An 18,125-nucleotide genomic window follows, 5' to 3' on the forward strand; every position below is an offset into this window, starting at 1 on the left:
TGACACGAAAATTTAAGTAAAATAACATAATCAATACAGATATCTTTATATAAAAATAGGGCTGCAGTTAAAAACGTTATGAATAGATTATCTGCATCTTCAACACAAGTTTAATTTACATATTTATATAGGATGGTACGATTTCTGCTTAAAACTGTTATACTTATTCTAAATTCATAAAACTAAATTGAAATGTACTCAATGTAGCTTATGTATAATGTCAGTAAGAAGCCTATATATATATATTTTTAATTTATGATAACAGCATATTATCTGTAATCATTATAATCATTAATCAATATTTTAATTAGGTCCGGCAAAATAGTCTACCAGGCTGTTTTACCGGACACTGCAAAATAGTCACTGCCAAAAATAAAAGCAATAAAACAAGTTGCAAACACATTTAACAATTTTTCTCATAAATGTAGCAAGAGACATCGGAAACAATGATTCCATCGATGAAAATCATCCATGCTTCATGAAAATTCATGAAAATAAAAATTCAAAAAAAGATTTTGTAAACAAGCAAAAAGACATAAACATAAGAGATATGATAGTATATCTGGCAAATTAAAACTAGCAAAAATCTGTGATTGCAAAATCGAAATATTTATCAATATATCAAGAGAATGAAAGAAAAAAGTTTTGTTTTATATTGAGGCGGCCCAAGAAGTCCAAGAAGACTTAAGTTTCGCCACAGAAGACAGGAAGATGACAAGTGGGTAGGTAGAGGAAAGGGGTTTGGGGACCGCTGAAGTTCCCCAGCGGATCCAAGGCGGTGCCTTGGAGGGGTCCTGGGGAGCAAAGCCCCTAAGAAGAAAAACGGATTTCAAGGGGAGCGAAATCTCTTTTTTCCTAGTTTTTGTTGGAGCTCTCTATCCTCACCTAGATGCCATGATGGACTCGCCATTCATTGAAGAACCATGGGTCGATCGGTTTGGACTGCACGTTTATTTGGTCCTGGCTGGGTATACCCACACACCAATTAGGAAACTTTTTAATGACAATCTTCTACTTTCACACAATTTGTTGAATACTAGCTATTTCTCACAAGTTAACAAATATAAAGAAACAAATTTTGCAATCTTTTTAAGAGAGCTTAACAAATGACACAAGAAAGTGCGGAGATATATGCATAGACGACTTAATTTCTTATTGGACATAGACCGTTTAATTTTTTCTTTTGTGAAAATTATGTGAAGAACCAGGCTTTTGTTCTGCCGTTGATGTTACACCCCTGCATGCAAAAGGTTGGTAAGCATATATAGGATACGTTTAAGTACTAATCCATACAAAATTCAGAAACTACCACTGGTATGGAGGTTTTCGCCATTTGTTATCTAACGATTGTCCCTTCTGCAGTCTTCTGTATATAGATCTGTATTATTTTTAGAAAACCATATTCACCTCCCACTAAAATCAACCAAATTAAACCAAATCAGGAACATCAACTCTTGAATACACAATCTATAAAAGTGCAACCACCGAATGACTATTTAAGACTGGTTAGGTGGTCTGTACTGGTTATATGGTCTGTACTGGTTATTTGGTCTGTACTGGTAATGTGGTCTGTACTGGTAATGTGGTCTGTACTGGTAATGTGGTCTTTACTGGTAATGTGGTCTGTACTGGTAATGTGGTCTGTACCGGTAATGTGGTCTATACTGGTAATGTGGTCTGTACTGGTAATGTGGTTTGTACTGGTTATGTGGTCTGTACTGGTAATGTGGTCTGTACCGGTAATGTGGTCTATACCGGTAATGTGGTCTGTACTGGTTATGTGGTTTGTACTGCTTATGTGGTCTGTATGGGTAATGTGGTCTGTACTGGTTATGTGGTCTGTACCGGTAATGTGGTCTATACTGGTTATGTGGTTTGTACTGGTTATGTGGTCTGTACTGGTAATGTGGTTTGTACTGGTTATGTGGTCAGTACTGGTAATGTGGTTTGCACTGGTAATGTGGTCTGTACTGGTTATGTGGTTTGTACTGGTTATGTGGTCTGTACTGGTTATGTAGTTTGTACTGGTTATGTGGTCTGTACTGGTTATGTGGTCTGTAAATGTTTTTGAATTCACACTTTGTAAAAATAATTGTTCTTGATTCTGTTAATTTTAGTGGGAGATATATGTATGGTTTTCTAAAATATACAGATCCAAATGCAGAAAGAATCTTTTTAAGTGAAAATATACACAGACTGAAAAAAAACGTTGTTTGGTGGTTTTCCTATGACATAAAGCAGCCCTGCCATAGGCAGTATCTGAATTTTATATGGACTGGTACTTACAATAAATTCAACTTCTCAAAGGTAAACAAGCAAATTATTTTGAGCAGGTATATATAATTTACTGGAAGCTAAAATTTATCATAGTAAAGAAAGTTTATAAAGAATGTTTCTATATCTTCATTGGTTATATAAAAAAACTACAGAACTATCTTATCTCAGATGCTTCCAGATGACTTAAATTATCAAGTTCTTAGATAATCAAATTCATTACATACATTTACAAAAGGGGCTAAATAAATTAAAGAAATGTGATGATATATTGCTTTAAAGGTAAAGTATGTCCTTCTACCAACATTGGCAATGCTTTCAGCATGAAATTTACCATGAATGAGGGAATCACCCCTTCTCTGGACTGGGATTTTGGTCATTTTCAGAGTGTACTTCAGACTTAAGCACACAAGTCCATGGACTTAACATTTCAAACCAGCCATACTTTGTACTTCAAATTTCATGGAATTTGGACTTTACCAAAAAGTAAAATTGCGCTTGGGACTTCACCCAAAATGTGGAATGTACTTTGGACTTGAAGGGGGAGGGGTGATACCCCCATGAGTGCAACAAAATAATGTTAATGCTAAAAAAAAGGACTTTTATATTTTTGCTACACTAACTTGTCCTGAATCTCATACTGTGAATCATGAGCTGAGAAACGACCTTCTTTTTTAAGATTATCAATTAAATTGAAATAATTACATCATAATTACATTTACTGTGCATATCATTAAGATATGCTCATCTCTTTGGTGTTTCCGCTTTATATACTCATTTCATGACCACGCCCACAATAAATTGGACTACTTTTTTTAGCATGATACATGTTTAACCAACCTGTAATTAAATTATAGCTCTGATTTTACTGTTACTTTGAATTTATTGGTAAAGGTTATTTTGTCCAAAAGATGTTTCTGCAAGCATATAACTTTTTTAAAATTTAAAAGAATCCTTAAACTTTAATTTTTAATGTCTATTCCAAATTAAGATTTTATCCATAATCAAATCTGTATCTAGTATTGTAGACTGCCTACCAATCGATGTGAATGATGTCACATTGCCAAATTTGTTCATACAAAACAAACTATGTTGCTCAAAGAGAACCAAACGTTCAGAAGGCTCATGACAAATCAAATTAAATAATTGTCAGATGACTTCTAATTTGTGGCGAGTATTGACAAACCATTCAAGCTTGAAAAAGCTCTGAATTTTGATTCCGATATATCTGACACAGAATCAAAGTGGTCCCTTTTTGGCCCCTTTCAAATTATTTGTAAATGTCTCCAGTTGCAACCCCCAAAATCAATCCAAGATGCATTCACTTATAGTCCAGACGTAATGAAAATGTTTTGTTTTTGGCCCCTAATTTCTAAATGGTTCAAGTCAGAACCCCCAAAATCTATCCCATCCTTCCTTTTGTGGCATGGTACCGTGTGGTATCATTTCATAAAGATCCAATTTATTGTATGGACATCATGAGAATGCTTGTTTCTGGCTCCTCAAACATAAATGATTCAAGTTGCAACCTTCTAAATCAGCCCCAGCCTTTCTTTTGTGGTATACTTTCACGAAGATCCATACATTTATACTCAAGTTAATGACTGGACACCAAATTGTCTACAGAGGCTAGAGATGCTGATGACAACAGCATAATACCAATATAAAACTTGTAAGCGCAACCCCCCCCCCCCCTCCAAAAAAAAAAAAAAAAAAAAAACACCCAATGGACTCTGGTGCAATATTATAGGAAGAACCATGGAATATCTTGTAGATTATTGTTATTCTTGAGTCCTTCTCTGGGGGCCACCCATAAGCATAGTAATAAAAATTAGAGATTTTTTTTCCTGGATGTGAAGAGTGTAACATCATTCATATATAGAAATTATCATTGCTTTAGTATTTATTTAGATAATTTGTTTTGAAGATAAGAATATACCCATTGGATGGTAATAATTTATATGATCAATGGTCCAAATATTTGTCTTTGACACTGAATAGAGTTCACTTCCATAAATTAGGAATGTGGAAGTTAATGAAGATGAGACAAGATTCCAAATAGGATATAAATTTTAAAGTTGTTCAAAGAATTTGGAGAACTGAAAAAATATTAAGACAAGTCACACCATATGCTTAAAGGTACATGTATATTGCATACAAGAAGAAATGTAGCAATCTTATAATTAACAGATAACTTAAAACTAATAAGCAGAGAATTTATTGTAGTTGTACAATTAACAAAATAAGTTACCACTAGTGTTCTAACTAAAAAAATACCTTGTATATGACACTTCTATACCAAGAAACAATTAGAAAAAATAACTAATCATTTTAGTTGTGTTTCTCAGTATTTTCTGAATTTAATAAGGGATCATAACTTACGAGTAACTTTAGAAAAAATGTTTTATTGTTACTTCTACATGCCTATATTCGGACAATTGGATCCGGGTGGAATATTAAAGGCCAGAAAGGAAGAGTGAATAACGTTTTGTTCTCATGCATCGTGAAGAAGAGAAGGACAAAAATAAATTGATGATAACAATAAAATGATAAAATGTGTATGAATATTTAAACGAACATTCTGAAATTCCACCTTTTTTCAGTCTATTTTAAACTACTGGAATAACTTATGTTATTTATCACTTTATAGTATATAGTGAAAGATGACATTGAGACTACCCTAATATACCAATCAAAACAAATAGAAAACCACTGAAAGTATAATGGATCATTCCTGATCAAGTTTAATTTTTTTACAATCATTTTTTAAATCTTCCTGCATAGGAAAGTTTTCATTTGGTTTTAGAACTTGTCTTACATTGATATTTATTCTCGTGCATTTTAAATATTCACATAAGAATTTTTCATCACTCATAGTGTCACTTATTGCTTCAACCATATAATAAGTATCACAATTTTGAGCATGTTCTCTAGATTCTAAAGAATTAACACTTTTACATTTGACACAAATATTATCACATGATTGACTGCTCTGATCATCTGAGACAAAACTTTGTTTACACAATTTACATTCCTGATCATATGAATTAATGTTTGAATGTTGGTGACATGACTTGATTTCAGTTTGTACATCACATGACTTTTGACTGAAGGCATTATTATATTTATCACATTTTGAGATATTATTTACTACTGTAGATGAAAAGACACATCTGTGTATACGATCTGGCCCTGCTGACAGTACTTTTGGTACAGCATGATATACAAGTCGGGATTGTCCACTCATTATACAGATGTCACCACTGTGCAGCATGAGGGCTTCTGGTTTTGTTTCTTTTGTCAGACCACCAATCAGGAAAATAGCATCTTGGCCAAAACTGAAAAGGAAATATTCAAATAAGTTGCTTTGAATCTGACAGTGTAAGTAGAATTTTTGTAGCACATTTTGGGTTTAATAGAACATGAAATTTTAAGCATTCGTGCCAAATCTTTATTCTAAAGGACTATTGTTATTTCAACACAAATCTGTCAGCACTTTAATTTGTATATACAATGTATCAAGATCATTCTGAAAAGACACTATAAAGTGTTCTTCTTAAAAAATCTGCAATCATAAAAGTTTTTACTGGAATAGAAAAGATTGGGTGTTAGACACTAACATTTAGAAAATAATGTCTCTGACTGCTTAGTTTAATATGTCACATCACTTCCATTACTTCCAAACATAATTAAAAAAAAATAACAGCAGCTTTTCTTTAATTTTACTTCAGTTTTGGTGCTTTACATACTGCTTTAAAAATCTAAATGTAACGGGGGATCAAAATAGTTCCTTTTTCTATATTGGTCTTTGAATTGCTATTTTCGGTAGTTTTCAAATGCATTTGGCATATAAATTTTGGTTGAATATGCTGCAAATCATTGTCATTTTTTAGTGAATCTCTTTTTTCTCTTTCTTTTTGATTGAAAGTAATTATATTTGTACATTACAGATCGTGTAATCAATAAAATAAAAATACACCATAAATTATATCCCTGCAATAAATTATAAACCATTCAATTACAGTAACTGTTTTATTTTTCATGGTTGCTTATTTTTGAGGAATCTGTCAAGTGAACACACTTGCAAGTCTCAATTTTTGTGATTAAAAAGATGTGATAAGCATCATGTAACGTTAAAAATCTATTTCATGAGTACTACATGTACTTTTTCTTGCTTTTCTGTCCACTGTGAAAATATTAAAAATTGGACTGCCATGAAACTAATATGTTTACAGTACTTCACCTAATTGATATTAATGGAGCATCATGATCAAGTTCTGAATGGTCAGTATGTCCAGCCAAAGTTGAGTCCATGTGGTAGTAGTTAACTATGGCAGCTTCAGGTGAGAACTCAGGATAACCAACAACTGATGCAATATATTTACACAATTTGAACAGGTCTGATGGGAAATCATTTTGTCTATCTGGGTAATATTTCTGAAATGACAGGAGAATAATTTATTTTTTATACAAATGGAAAACCAGGATGATTGATTACCGGTAGTATTGAATAGTGTTCTTCTATATTTCATTTTCCAAGGGAAATCTATCACTACTGAAAACGTGTTATTGTTCGTGGGGTATAAATGTTTGAGATTTTCATGGGTTTGTAAACCTTGAAATAAGGTTGCCAATGAAAAAGAAATTTCCCATTCATTTTCACTGCTGTGGTTTTAGAAAACAAAAACAGAAAGTAAAAATGTTTGGGGCATCAAATCAATATTCTGACCTGAAGAATGGGAGAAAATTGCTTATTGTACGAAAAATATTTATTCTAAAACAGAATACTAAAGTATCTCAAAGATGTTTGATGATAAGGTTACAAAATTAAGATTTGGACAGATTCCAAAATTTTGTCCCATAAATGCTTAAAACATATCAGATATAATCTTGTTTTCACATGTAAACACAAACCTTTTCATTCCAGTCATAGTGATATCCAAGGGTCACCCATCTTAACTTCATCATTAAACTATGCTTGCTTGTTAAGTCACTGCTGTAAACAAAGTGAAAAGCCAAGTTGTAAAAAAACCTAATAGAGAAGGAAATGACCTGTGGTGGATCCAGGGGGTTGTCCCATGGCACACTGGACCAACCCCGTATCGAACCTCATTTTTTTCAATGTCATTTTTTTTCAAAGTACAGTGGTAATTATTTAGGTAACCTTTCATAGTAATACTTGATTGGATTGCAATATCCTGCGGTGTCAAAATGGCAGTATAGTGATCAATATGGTTTACCTGGTAATTAACTGTAAAAACAACCTCTAGACAACTACTTTAGGTCATCATGGTTCCAAAAGCAAGTTAGCGCAGGATGTCGAGTTAGTATTTTATCCGAAAAAGTCACAATTTTCCAAATTTAGAAGAAGTCAAAGACGCTCATCTGTTCAAAGTGTCACTTTTAAAAAAAATATATCAAACCATCGTAACAACCACTGCCAATTCCTGCTAAATATGGTGTTAGTACTTTTGCTTGCAAACAACAACTCAGTGATGAACAGAAATACCAACTTTTACCAGGGATTTCTATAATAGACTTTAAAAATCCTTGCATCTACAGGACTATTTCATTCCGAACCATAAATAAAATAGTTCCCTAGAGAACATCTCAGTATTTTTGGTCAGAAGGATATGTTGTCTACATTCTTGAAATTTACATTTTCTTATTTTGATCAGACAATCAATTACAGGTGTTTTGACATCAAAACAAATTTGGAAGAAAGAAGTCAAGGTGCTCAGTTGTCCTAGTGTGATGGAAACTATTCAAAATGACATCAGTTATCCCTTAAGCAAACACGAAAAATGCAAAAATTGAAAGAAAAGTAGTTTAACCCTGCCATTTGTTGTCAAATGTGTCGTTATATATATATATTGAAATCAAAAATTGCTTTCACAAGATTACATTATAGATGACTCATTAATACACCGTAAGTAGGATCTCAACTTTTACAATGACTTAGGGATGAAAAAAATTAAGCCAATGAAAAAATATCTGAAGCAGAGAGCTCAGTATACAGAATAAATAACACTTAAATCCTTAATTCAACAAATAGTTCTTAGATTGGATAAAACTGACAAACAATAATGATTGCTGGTACTTTCTATGGACCCCACATAGCCAAAAATGCCTCATATGATAAGCATGTGTTGCTCGATTCATTTGATGATCATTTGGTGCTTGATTCATTTATAATCATATGGCAGTTATCAGTATGATAATTTACATATGATAGTCATATGGGTAACATATGATTCTCATATGTTAATTTTGACTTGGCAACATATGTTAATCATACAATCATCTAATGTTGCAAACTATATGAAACTCATGTGTGGCACTTTTGGCTGAGTACAGGAGGAATTTGGAGTTAATAGACAGACAGACAGATAATTCTGTATCCCACTTGAGTTAGTCAGTATGAGGACATCAGCCATCAGAGAACTAATTATCCTTATTACCTATGACTATTTGTTGAATACTTCCAGACATTCTCACAACCATTTTCCTTCAGTGTGTCATCTATATTAGTAATATTGGGGGGTTTTGGATAGGTCTTGATACATTGCTCTACCCAATATCGCTGTGCACCATCTATAAATGGATTTGGAATCACTATGAAACCTAAAACATAAACACTAGAGTATGTTAAGATAATGTTTCATATAAAGTGTCATTTACTATTTTTTTAAAACAGTATTCCATAATTTTATTTTTATAATGCTAGTTTTGGACATTGAAAATTTTTTTAGTATACATGTACTGATAAACTGAACCAATGAATGTGTTTTTAGGTACAAACTGATTTTCTTAGTAAGTGTTTTCAAGGCAAGCCATATCATGAAGCATGTATATCATTATAAAAATTTCTACTGTGGTATCAGTGATAAACATAGAATCTACAATGATGGCAAGTTGATTATTGAAATTTCTCACATATCGAGATATTCATAATAATTGGAGCTCTGTTTCTTTTAATTTTTCAAAATGAAAACTTAGGCTTTATTTGGCACCTGTGTCATGCAGAAATTCTAATTATTGTCTATCTATGACATCAAAAGTTGTTCAGCCAATCAGCTCTTGTGAACTCATATCACTCGAAAGACAAGAAATACTTTTCTCACACTGATCAAGAAGTGTGAAAATCATTTAAAAATTAGACCAATTCATTCCTTTGATGCAGAGTCATTGATGTGCATTATATAAATTTGTCATAGTTAAGTGTTTTCTAAAATTAAAACAAAATATTTGTGGTGCTTGTGGCTGCTGATATGTCCCAGCTACATTGTAGGTAAGGACAGCTATAATACCTGTTCTATGGAATATTTACACTAACAGAAGGATGATAATCAGGGATACATGTATAGGGTTTGAAGAAAATCAGATAACTGCCACTGACTACTTGTCTATCTATTTACAAATAATTTTATTTGATTTGTAATACACTTTCTGATTGGTTTGTTCTCTTTGAGCAAACCAGGTTATTTGGTATAACCTGGCTTGGTAGTGATATAGGTTGTCATTAATGTCGATTGGTCCACACTCCCAAACTTAAATAATCCCAAACAATATAACATTTACGAATCAATTATTAATGTTTGGACAATCACCCATTTATGGGTGTAAACGGCCACAAACCAGTGTTATTTTGTATAACATGTTCAAAATTATTTTTAGTAATTCATTAAATGTACCTGGACAACTTTGCAATGAAAATGCTTTCCATTCTCTGACTGGTTTCAAGCCTTTAAACAGAGGGAAATTTGACCCTTCAATGGTATAAGGATTCACCTGAAAATCAAATTAAATTGATTGATTGATTGTTGGGGTTTAACGTCCGAGCAGCAATATTTCAGCTATATTCAGACGATGAACATGAAATGGATAATAAAATGAACATGAAATGATGATGAAATAAAAAAAGGGATGGGACACAAGGACAATAGGGTCGACAAATTTAGACTGATACTGGAAATAGGGATAGGTGGGTAGGGTCGGGCAATTTAGCCTCTTGTGGCGGAGCCCAATGATTCCTACTCCAGGAGAATACCACAGTCGGGTTCTTTAACGTGTGAGGAATGTGGCATCTTTCCCAGCACGGTGCACCACTATGGTTTGCGGTCAGGTTTTCCGTATTATAGCCTGACGACCCCAGCATGTAACACGCCTGGGATACCCCATTCCACCACCTGGGGCACAAAACCCAGTTGCTCTGTGGGCCGCGGACTAGGGTTCTGAGCACTATTTAGTCGTCTTTTACGACAAGCTTTGCGCTGCTGCAAGCCTATTCTTTTGACACCCGGACCTGCACGGGTCACTTGAGGATAGATAAACAAAATTCACGAAAAATGGCTTAACCAGTACACACCCTGTTAGGTGACTTCTCCACATCTATTACATCAGACAAGTCGGGTAAGGGATCACGTTGTTTATATTTCTTAAATTCAGCCTTGAAGTTGTCTTGCATCATGTATAATCTCTACACTAGACTACAGAACTTGTACTTGTGTCGCAGTGAAATCTATTGTAAAGTGCTGATTTACATACACACTTAAGATCAGTGTGCTAATTTTCAATCATGTCGAATGGATAATCAATAATTTCAAGGCTTGACTTTGATATAAAAATCTTTCTTGTAATACAAAATGTTTTTTCATTCTTTATAATGGTAATCATCGGAAAACTGTCAGCATAAACAGTCCTCTCCTATTTTCGAAAACGAAAGTACAAAGTGAAAGTACAGTCGGTATGCGATCTATGAGAAAGTTCAAAGACGTTAAGCAGTTTGAGATTTTTGTTAAGAATTTGCCTTGGACGGTATGCAAAGGTAAAAATAAAACACATATTTGTTTAACTGAAGTTCGTACAAAAGTTGGGCACGTCCTAAATAGAGGAGAACACCAATAATTGTTATTTTTTATTGTCCAGATAAGCATGGCGTTTGATGAGGTATTTTTTTTTAATCTTTGTCATTTTTGCCTAGCTTGGAGGGTACCAAGAAAAATTACTTCTACAATGTAAGAGGTTGGAATTCCATTCATCCATACCCCAATGTACCTTTGTGCCCACTGTGGACTGACAATACTCAATGTCAAAATCATTTAACTACCTATGTTTACTTTTTCTGTTGTTTTATATTATAAGTGAATGAGTCTTTTGGTCGACATAGAACCTGAAGAGGAATGCAATGATTCTAATGAATCATGTATATCCTTGAGCACCGCCCCGTGGTGTCCATTGTGAACCCTACAGATACAGAAACAAAATTTTTGAATCTATAGAAAGCGCTTTATTTATCCATCTCTTTGTCTGTTTGTGTTATCTTTTGAAAGTCTTATTGCTAGTATTTAAATTATTTGACCGTATTCATTCTTAGAAAACTATATTCTGTGTCATAGATGAAAATGAAAATTCAGAATTGTATTAAGCTTGAATTTTGTGTCCATATTTGCTCCATCTATTCAGGGTTCAACCCCTGCAGGCATATCTAGTTGTGTTCAATGAATCATTTTTTTTAGCAATTATCTTGAAAACTAAAATAGATTGCGAGAGACTTTCAGTTGATGAAATGATCCTTATGATAAGGCCCATAAATGTCTCCATTGTTTGAAGTTGTAGGATGAATCCATCTTGAGTATTGACATTGACAGGCAAAATATAAACCAGGGGAGGGATTCAGGCACCTCAGGGCGTCTGTTTGAATTAATGTTAAAAGTTAACTTTCTTCATCTACACGGTGTATAATGTCTAATTTTCCTATAAAGTGTTATTTGGGTTAAGAAGGAACTCTGCTCAATTTTTAATTATCTTGACCACTGTGAGAACTTCATTTCTACAGACTGGGTTAATTTTCTTTTTCTTTTTTTTTTTAAATCAGTAGTGAGCCTCATTCTATAAGTTTGAATATTTCATTTCCTCAAGTGTAGGAATGTTTTTATTGACACTGGATGTTTTGTAAGAATCTATATTGTTTATCAGATCTCAACATGAGGAAAAAACCCAAAGTAGGATAATTGGCCCATGCATTTTTTCGTGCTCTTCTAAACATGGATTCTGACCTCATTACGAAACTTCATCAAAGTTCATTTCACTATTTAGATGATGGTTCATCAACAGATTGAGATTAACTTCAGATAGATTGTTGGTCTAAAAGACAGGATGATTTCCTTGTACTTTGTTTGTTGAGGTTCTATGTATGATTGATTGATTGATTTTTGGGGTTTAATACCCAAGAGCAATATTTCAGTTATATTCATGCAAGACAGTTGCATGGATGAATCAGCTTGAAATAACATAATTATCCAAATTTTGAAAATTTTTGGGATAAAAAATGTGGACATTCAATTAAGCGAAAGTGAACTAATGTATATTTGATACTGTGAAAGCACTTTAATTCATGGATAACAATTTTCATGGATTAGGGAAGATACACAAGTTGGTGGATTCTTGAATTTGTGGTTTTGAGGTTTTCAGTGCACATAGTAATTGGAGTTTCCATTTCGTTGGGCACCAAATTGAGTGGTCTGGCTAACCCACGAAAATTGGTACCAGACAAATAATAGTACTTTCACAGTAATATTAATTATATTTTTCAGAAACCCTTGAACAACATTTTTCTAAGTATGGAAAAGTTAAAAATATAAGATATAAATTGGTAAGTAACCTATCCATCTTTATTTGCTAGATCCATTGATAAGGCAAAACAAAGATTCACCAGACCTAATCTCTGCCTCTCTTTAAGATGTACTGGAGTAATTCAACTTATTGTGTCACTGTTCAATGCCAAGTGTTTTGTTTTATTCAGTGATTATCTCCCTTGTTTGATCAGTGCAGGCTAGTATTGTAATCATTGTAATTGGTTTCCAGTCCCTTGTTAATATCTTCAATTTAACATGTGAGAGGAACTTGTTACCCACACAAATTAATGCATTTTTGGCACAAGTAATTGATCATTCTATTTATGATATAGATTCTCTCCATTATTGGTTGCTTTTTTCAACATTAATTTTTAATTATTGATATCTGCGTTGTGACGTTTTTGGCAAGAGAAAGCTGTAGAGTGGAATTACCAAATTTATTTCAGTGTGAATTACCAAAAATTTTATTCAAATGGAAAATTCAGTATATCACTAATACCTACAATGTATTTAAGGAATGAAGAATGAAGAATTTCCCTCATTCATGTGGTGTGCACTGAATAACCTGTGGAGAAGTTTATTTTCAAGTGTGCACTACGGGCATTGAGGTTATTTCGAATAGACCGAAAAAATATAACAGTCATTTCTTAGAATTCAATTTTAGTATCCAAATTGAACTAGAAAGTCATTCTTCAAGGTTAATAATGATGACGTCACAGTCACATTATAAAATTTGGTCACTTAAATGATGGACAAAATTGTTTATCCAATCAGAAAGCATGTTACTTCGGAAATTAAATTATACATTAACAGCCATATATATAAATTCTTATATTGCACAAATTAAAAAGCTTTGTTAGAGAAACTCTCAACTCATGCAAATACCAGGAAGTGGGTGGCAAATGACAAATTTTGTTTACAAAAATTTTTGATCTATTTCATATCACAAATGCATCCTTTCCCAAAGTTGAATGTTAGTTTATGATTAACTGCAATGTTTACGGAAAAATAAATAACATAGAAAGCATTGAAATTCTTTGGAAAGAGATATAATTTTTGTGCAAAATTTTGTTGCTTCCTTGGGGACCTTCAAAATCATTTTCTGAGTCATTCATTATCCATTTAAAAAAATCTTTGTACTATTGGACATACAAATGATATGAACATTACACTGAAACAAAAAATTGTTTGGGATAAAATTCGCCATGTGCCATCCAAATCATAGGAACTGCCAGGTTCTAAATGGAGTCTCTTAAATGTTAATATCAGTTACAGTTTTGATAATGGTATTTGCATTTTCAGGACCATAGAACTGGATTTTACAAGCAATATGCCTTTATAGACATGGAAGATAGAGAGGGATTCAACAAAGCTTTGGAAAGTGATGCTCATATCATTGATAATGCAAAATGCCCAGTAGTAAGTTATATACTGTATAGTGTCATTATTTTCCCTGAAATGCTATTTTCATCATTTAAATACGACCCCAAAACTTTTGCTGTCATATAATGGTATGATGCTGTCGTCATCGTCCATAGATGATTTGGTTTTCGTGTGATAATTTGAGTATTAATTGGTTGATCTTTTTAAAATTTAATAACAATGTTCTAAAACACCAAAAGAAGGATGGTATTGGTTTTGGCAGTTATGACCCAAACCGTTTTAGAATTAGGTGCCAAAAAAGGAGCCGTAAACAATCAATTCATAGAATTTAACTATATAACTCCATTAAAAGAATACAAATGTCTATAATATTGATCCACAATAATCTACATCACAATAGTCAGACTGGCATTGATTTTAGGGGTTAAGATTTGAACATTGCAGAAATTAGTGACCAAAACGGGGCTAGAAACAAGCATTTTCCAGATGTCAAGACAATAAATTGACTATTAATGAACTCCTTCACATTGTATTACAAGGTGCTATACAACCAAAGAAGACTAGGATTGATATTAGAGGTTGAGACTTAAACCTTTATGCAAATAGTGGTCAAAAATGGGCGGAAACAAGCATTTTCCATGTGTCCGGACAATGGACAAGGTATCAGAACCATATCCCCACCAAATGAAGTTTGGGATTGATGTGATGTTTTGACTGGAACCAATTAGGTATAAAGGTTGAAAAGTCTGGTCAAATTCCTATCCCATTTCAAACATCTTATCGTAAACAAAATTCAAAGCTGTACCAAGTTTAAATGGTGTGTCTATATTCGTCCCTACTGTTCAGGGTTTGATCTCTGCTGTTGTATTAAGCTGACCCTGCGAAGCATTGTATTCACTGTTTAATCTTCAATTCTGAACTAAATGTTCAATACTTCTAAAATCTAAGAAAGAACTAATTGAATTCACAAATTATCCAATAAAAGACACCTTTATGACATGTTTCAGTTATTGTTAACAATGAAAATTGACTTGATAAATGAGTTATGTCAGAGTAGTAAAAGAGAATTAAGGTCTATAGATGTGATTGGTAGAATCTAGCATGTTGTTTTAACATTAACATACAAATACATACCTTTCTTTTCTGTGGTACATTTCAAGATTGTATTTAACACTGATTTAATGGTCATTTAGATTTTAAAATGAGTCAAAGGCAAAGCTAGTATAAGGTTAGTTTCAAAAACATGTTCACCTCATTTTCTAAAATCAAAACAAAAGTTTCTATTTATACTTTTGTTTGTACTATCCTGTTACCAATTAAATGTAAGTGTTTGTAAGAATCAGGCAAAATGGGGAAAAAATCAGAAACATGCATGTCAAAAACCCACTGATCTGACAATAATAATTTCACTCAAGGATTCTTCCTCTCTTTGAAAAGACTATTATTTGATCTCTGCATCGCTGTATTAGCTTAGAATTTTGCAACAGAATGTTAGAAAAATGAAGTTTTTGACAGAATTATCTGCCCTTGAAATGTTCATTTTCAGTGCATATCAGTGAAATTAACTCAATTTACCTACATGATACGGAAAAATCTTGTCTTTTTTCCTTGATTCTGATGGTGCAATAGTCAAATTAAACTTTCAAAATGGTGGATTTTGTTATACCATGTTTCATCCACTGTCTGATTCTTATAGAGACTGACACTTAATTAGTTATCCAATTAAGGACCCTCTATGGGCTTGAACATGCATATATAAACAAGAAATGGTATTATTGATAATAATGATACTTAAGATTAACAGTGTCCCATCAAAACCATTAGCTACATGTAGTATATATTTTTTAAGGCTCTGTATTATTGTATTCACAAGTTGAAGAACTGGTATTCTGTTTCATGATATAAAATACAAGTCCACAGAGAGGACTTCCTCAACTCATACATAACTCCTGTAAATTATATATACACAGGTTTTACTGATTTGTAATATAAGATATATTATCTTTTTATACAGAAATCTAATAACAGATCAGATGATTGGTGGGAAATGTACGATAGTTGAAAAGAAAAGGATATCGATCATAGCAACATTCTGTGAACATCTGTATACTTGTATATATTTCATGATTATACAAGTATTGTATTTTCTACTGTACATGTCTCTGTAAATAAATCATGTGGTTCATTTAATTACTATATGTTAGAAATTTATGGATAATGAACAATTAAACTAATGAATGCATTTACTTTCCCCCAAAATGCCATCTTTTTCCTTTACTCATATGATGCCTTATCTTCCTGTTTAATAACATTAAAATCCATTGAGTTTTTTATTGGAATTGAGCTTAGTGTAACTTACATCTTTCACAGTTATCTTCTTTCATACACATCAAAATGTGATGACAAGTTAGACTATATCATCTTTTGAAGACATTTGCCAATAAATATCTGCATATGATGTCTAATTTAATACCTACAAATTTGCATTAAAATCCATAAAGTTATTAAGGAAAAGTTATAATTTATATGAAAAAAGGAACAGATGGACAGACAGACATTGATTCCACGTACCCATAGACTTTGTTTACAGAGGGGATGATTCAACATAGTTGAAGATACTACCGGTATTATCATTGATAAAACAGTTATACTTTATGAAATAATAGTACATGTACTATATTTTTCAAAGGGAGATAATTTGTGTTAGAATGAATTGTAAAAATTGTCATTTTGGCTATACATTTGACCTATTTAAAGGACTACCAGTAGTTTTTACCTGTCTTACCAGGTCTAGTACTTGCTCAACTCCTTCATGCCCAGAAGGTACCTGTTGTGTATAGTTATCTATAACTACAAAAGGTATAGAATCAATACATTCAATCTTTACACAGCATTTATATACATACTGAGGATGTGCACCACCTATTATGGAGAAATTTGATCATTTTTTTCTTGTATGTTTAGTGGAAATACAGGTCTCCTACCCCACAAAAAAAAAATCTCAACTATAACAAGAGTGGATATGGTGAATATGTCAAAGAGACAACCCCACGGTGATGAAAAATGTTGGCTCAAGGCCACCCATTGGTCTTCATTGAATGACGAGGAACTCTTACACTATGTCAGGCTGCAGTATGGCCTTGACCTTTTACCTACTAACTCCAAAAATCAACAAGATGTTGCACTCTATATCATGCTAAAAATATCACCACTAAAGCATCTATGGTAAATAGGAAAGCGACAAACCAGTAAAAGGGAAGGCATGGTACAAGTTATCATGCAGAAGAATACATTTTTTATACCAAATATCTAAGATTCTCAATAGAAGCAGAGAAATCTGTTACAATAATTTCAATTATGCATCACCTAAATAATTACGACGTCCTAATTTAAACTGAAGTTGATAAGCTATGAACTGGAAAAGAAGAGGCATGGTACAAGTCATTCCTTCCAATAGAATATGAGAAATTGGTTATGAAAATTTCCATAAAGCATCATCTGAATAATAAACAAGTCTAAACAATAAGTAGATAAGTAACAAACCTGGAAAGGGAAGACATGTTACAAAGCATAATGCAAAAGCAATATACCAAATGAACTTAAAAGGAGGAGGCAAGGTACCAGACATCATTCAAATGCAATATACCTAATATCTAAGCATTCCCTCCAACAGAAGCCGAGAAGTCTGTTACAGAAATGTATAACGGAAGGACAGACAAGGTGATTGCAATATAGCACCCACTCTGCTGAATACAATTAATGTCTCCCTAATTCTTTCACCTGTTTGAAGTTATATTGATATCCATGAATGCTTACTAAAGTTATGCAACA

The 18,125-nt window shown here is 32.8% G+C and overlaps 2 protein-coding genes across 3 annotated transcripts; one reads left to right on the forward strand and one right to left on the reverse strand.

Moving 5' to 3' along the window:
• Positions 1-4,476: 4,476 nt before the first annotated feature.
• Positions 4,477-10,821, reverse strand: LOC148625180 (nucleic acid dioxygenase ALKBH1-like). Its single transcript, XM_088568552.1, has 6 exons — positions 10,643-10,821; positions 9,969-10,065; positions 8,736-8,898; positions 7,189-7,270; positions 6,518-6,711; positions 4,477-5,612 (listed from the first exon to the last, which is right to left on the reverse strand). Exons 1-6 carry the CDS (start codon positions 10,742-10,744, stop codon positions 5,003-5,005), a joined length of 1,248 nt encoding a protein of 415 aa, XP_088424678.1. The 5' UTR covers positions 10,745-10,821; the 3' UTR covers positions 4,477-5,002.
• A 90-nt stretch (positions 10,822-10,911) lies between these two features.
• On the forward strand, positions 10,912-16,484 carry LOC148625181 (SRA stem-loop-interacting RNA-binding protein, mitochondrial-like). Of its 2 annotated transcripts, none has more exons than XM_088568554.1 (4): positions 10,912-11,101; positions 12,870-12,928; positions 14,214-14,330; positions 14,834-15,010. In XM_088568554.1, exons 1-4 carry the CDS (start codon positions 11,023-11,025, stop codon positions 14,882-14,884), a joined length of 306 nt encoding a protein of 101 aa, XP_088424680.1. In that variant the 5' UTR covers positions 10,912-11,022; the 3' UTR covers positions 14,885-15,010. The 2 variants fall into 2 exon arrangements, with proteins under 2 accessions (XP_088424680.1, XP_088424681.1); XM_088568555.1 differs by lacking the exon at positions 14,834-15,010 and adding an exon at positions 16,309-16,484 and having other exon boundaries at positions 10,923-11,101.
• The last annotated feature ends 1,641 nt before the right edge of the window (positions 16,485-18,125 follow it).

Source organism: Perna viridis, chromosome 2 (genome assembly GCF_037379345.1).
Source record: "Perna viridis isolate PV_CMFRI_1.1 ecotype Kerala chromosome 2, ASM3737934v1, whole genome shotgun sequence".
NCBI classification, from domain to species: domain Eukaryota; kingdom Metazoa; phylum Mollusca; class Bivalvia; order Mytilida; family Mytilidae; genus Perna; species Perna viridis.

Bases quoted from the DNA above. Each gene is read 5' to 3' on its own strand.
- LOC148625180 (XM_088568552.1), bottom strand. From the start codon at position 10,744: ATGATGCAAGACAACTTCAAGGCTGAATTTAAGAAATATAAACAACGT. The intron at 10,066-10,642 runs GTGTGTACTGGT...TTTGATTTTCAG, and splicing joins TGGAGAAGTCACCTAACAGG to GTGAATCCTTATACCATTGA. The intron at 8,899-9,968 runs GTACATTTAATG...TTTATGTTTTAG, and splicing joins TTCATTGCAAAGTTGTCCAG to GTTTCATAGTGATTCCAAAT.
- LOC148625181 (XM_088568554.1), top strand. From the start codon at position 11,023: ATGCGATCTATGAGAAAGTTCAAAGACGTTAAGCAGTTTGAGATTTTT. The intron at 11,102-12,869 runs GTAAAAATAAAA...TATATTTTTCAG, and splicing joins GCCTTGGACGGTATGCAAAG to AAACCCTTGAACAACATTTT. The intron at 12,929-14,213 runs GTAAGTAACCTA...TTGCATTTTCAG, and splicing joins AAAATATAAGATATAAATTG to GACCATAGAACTGGATTTTA.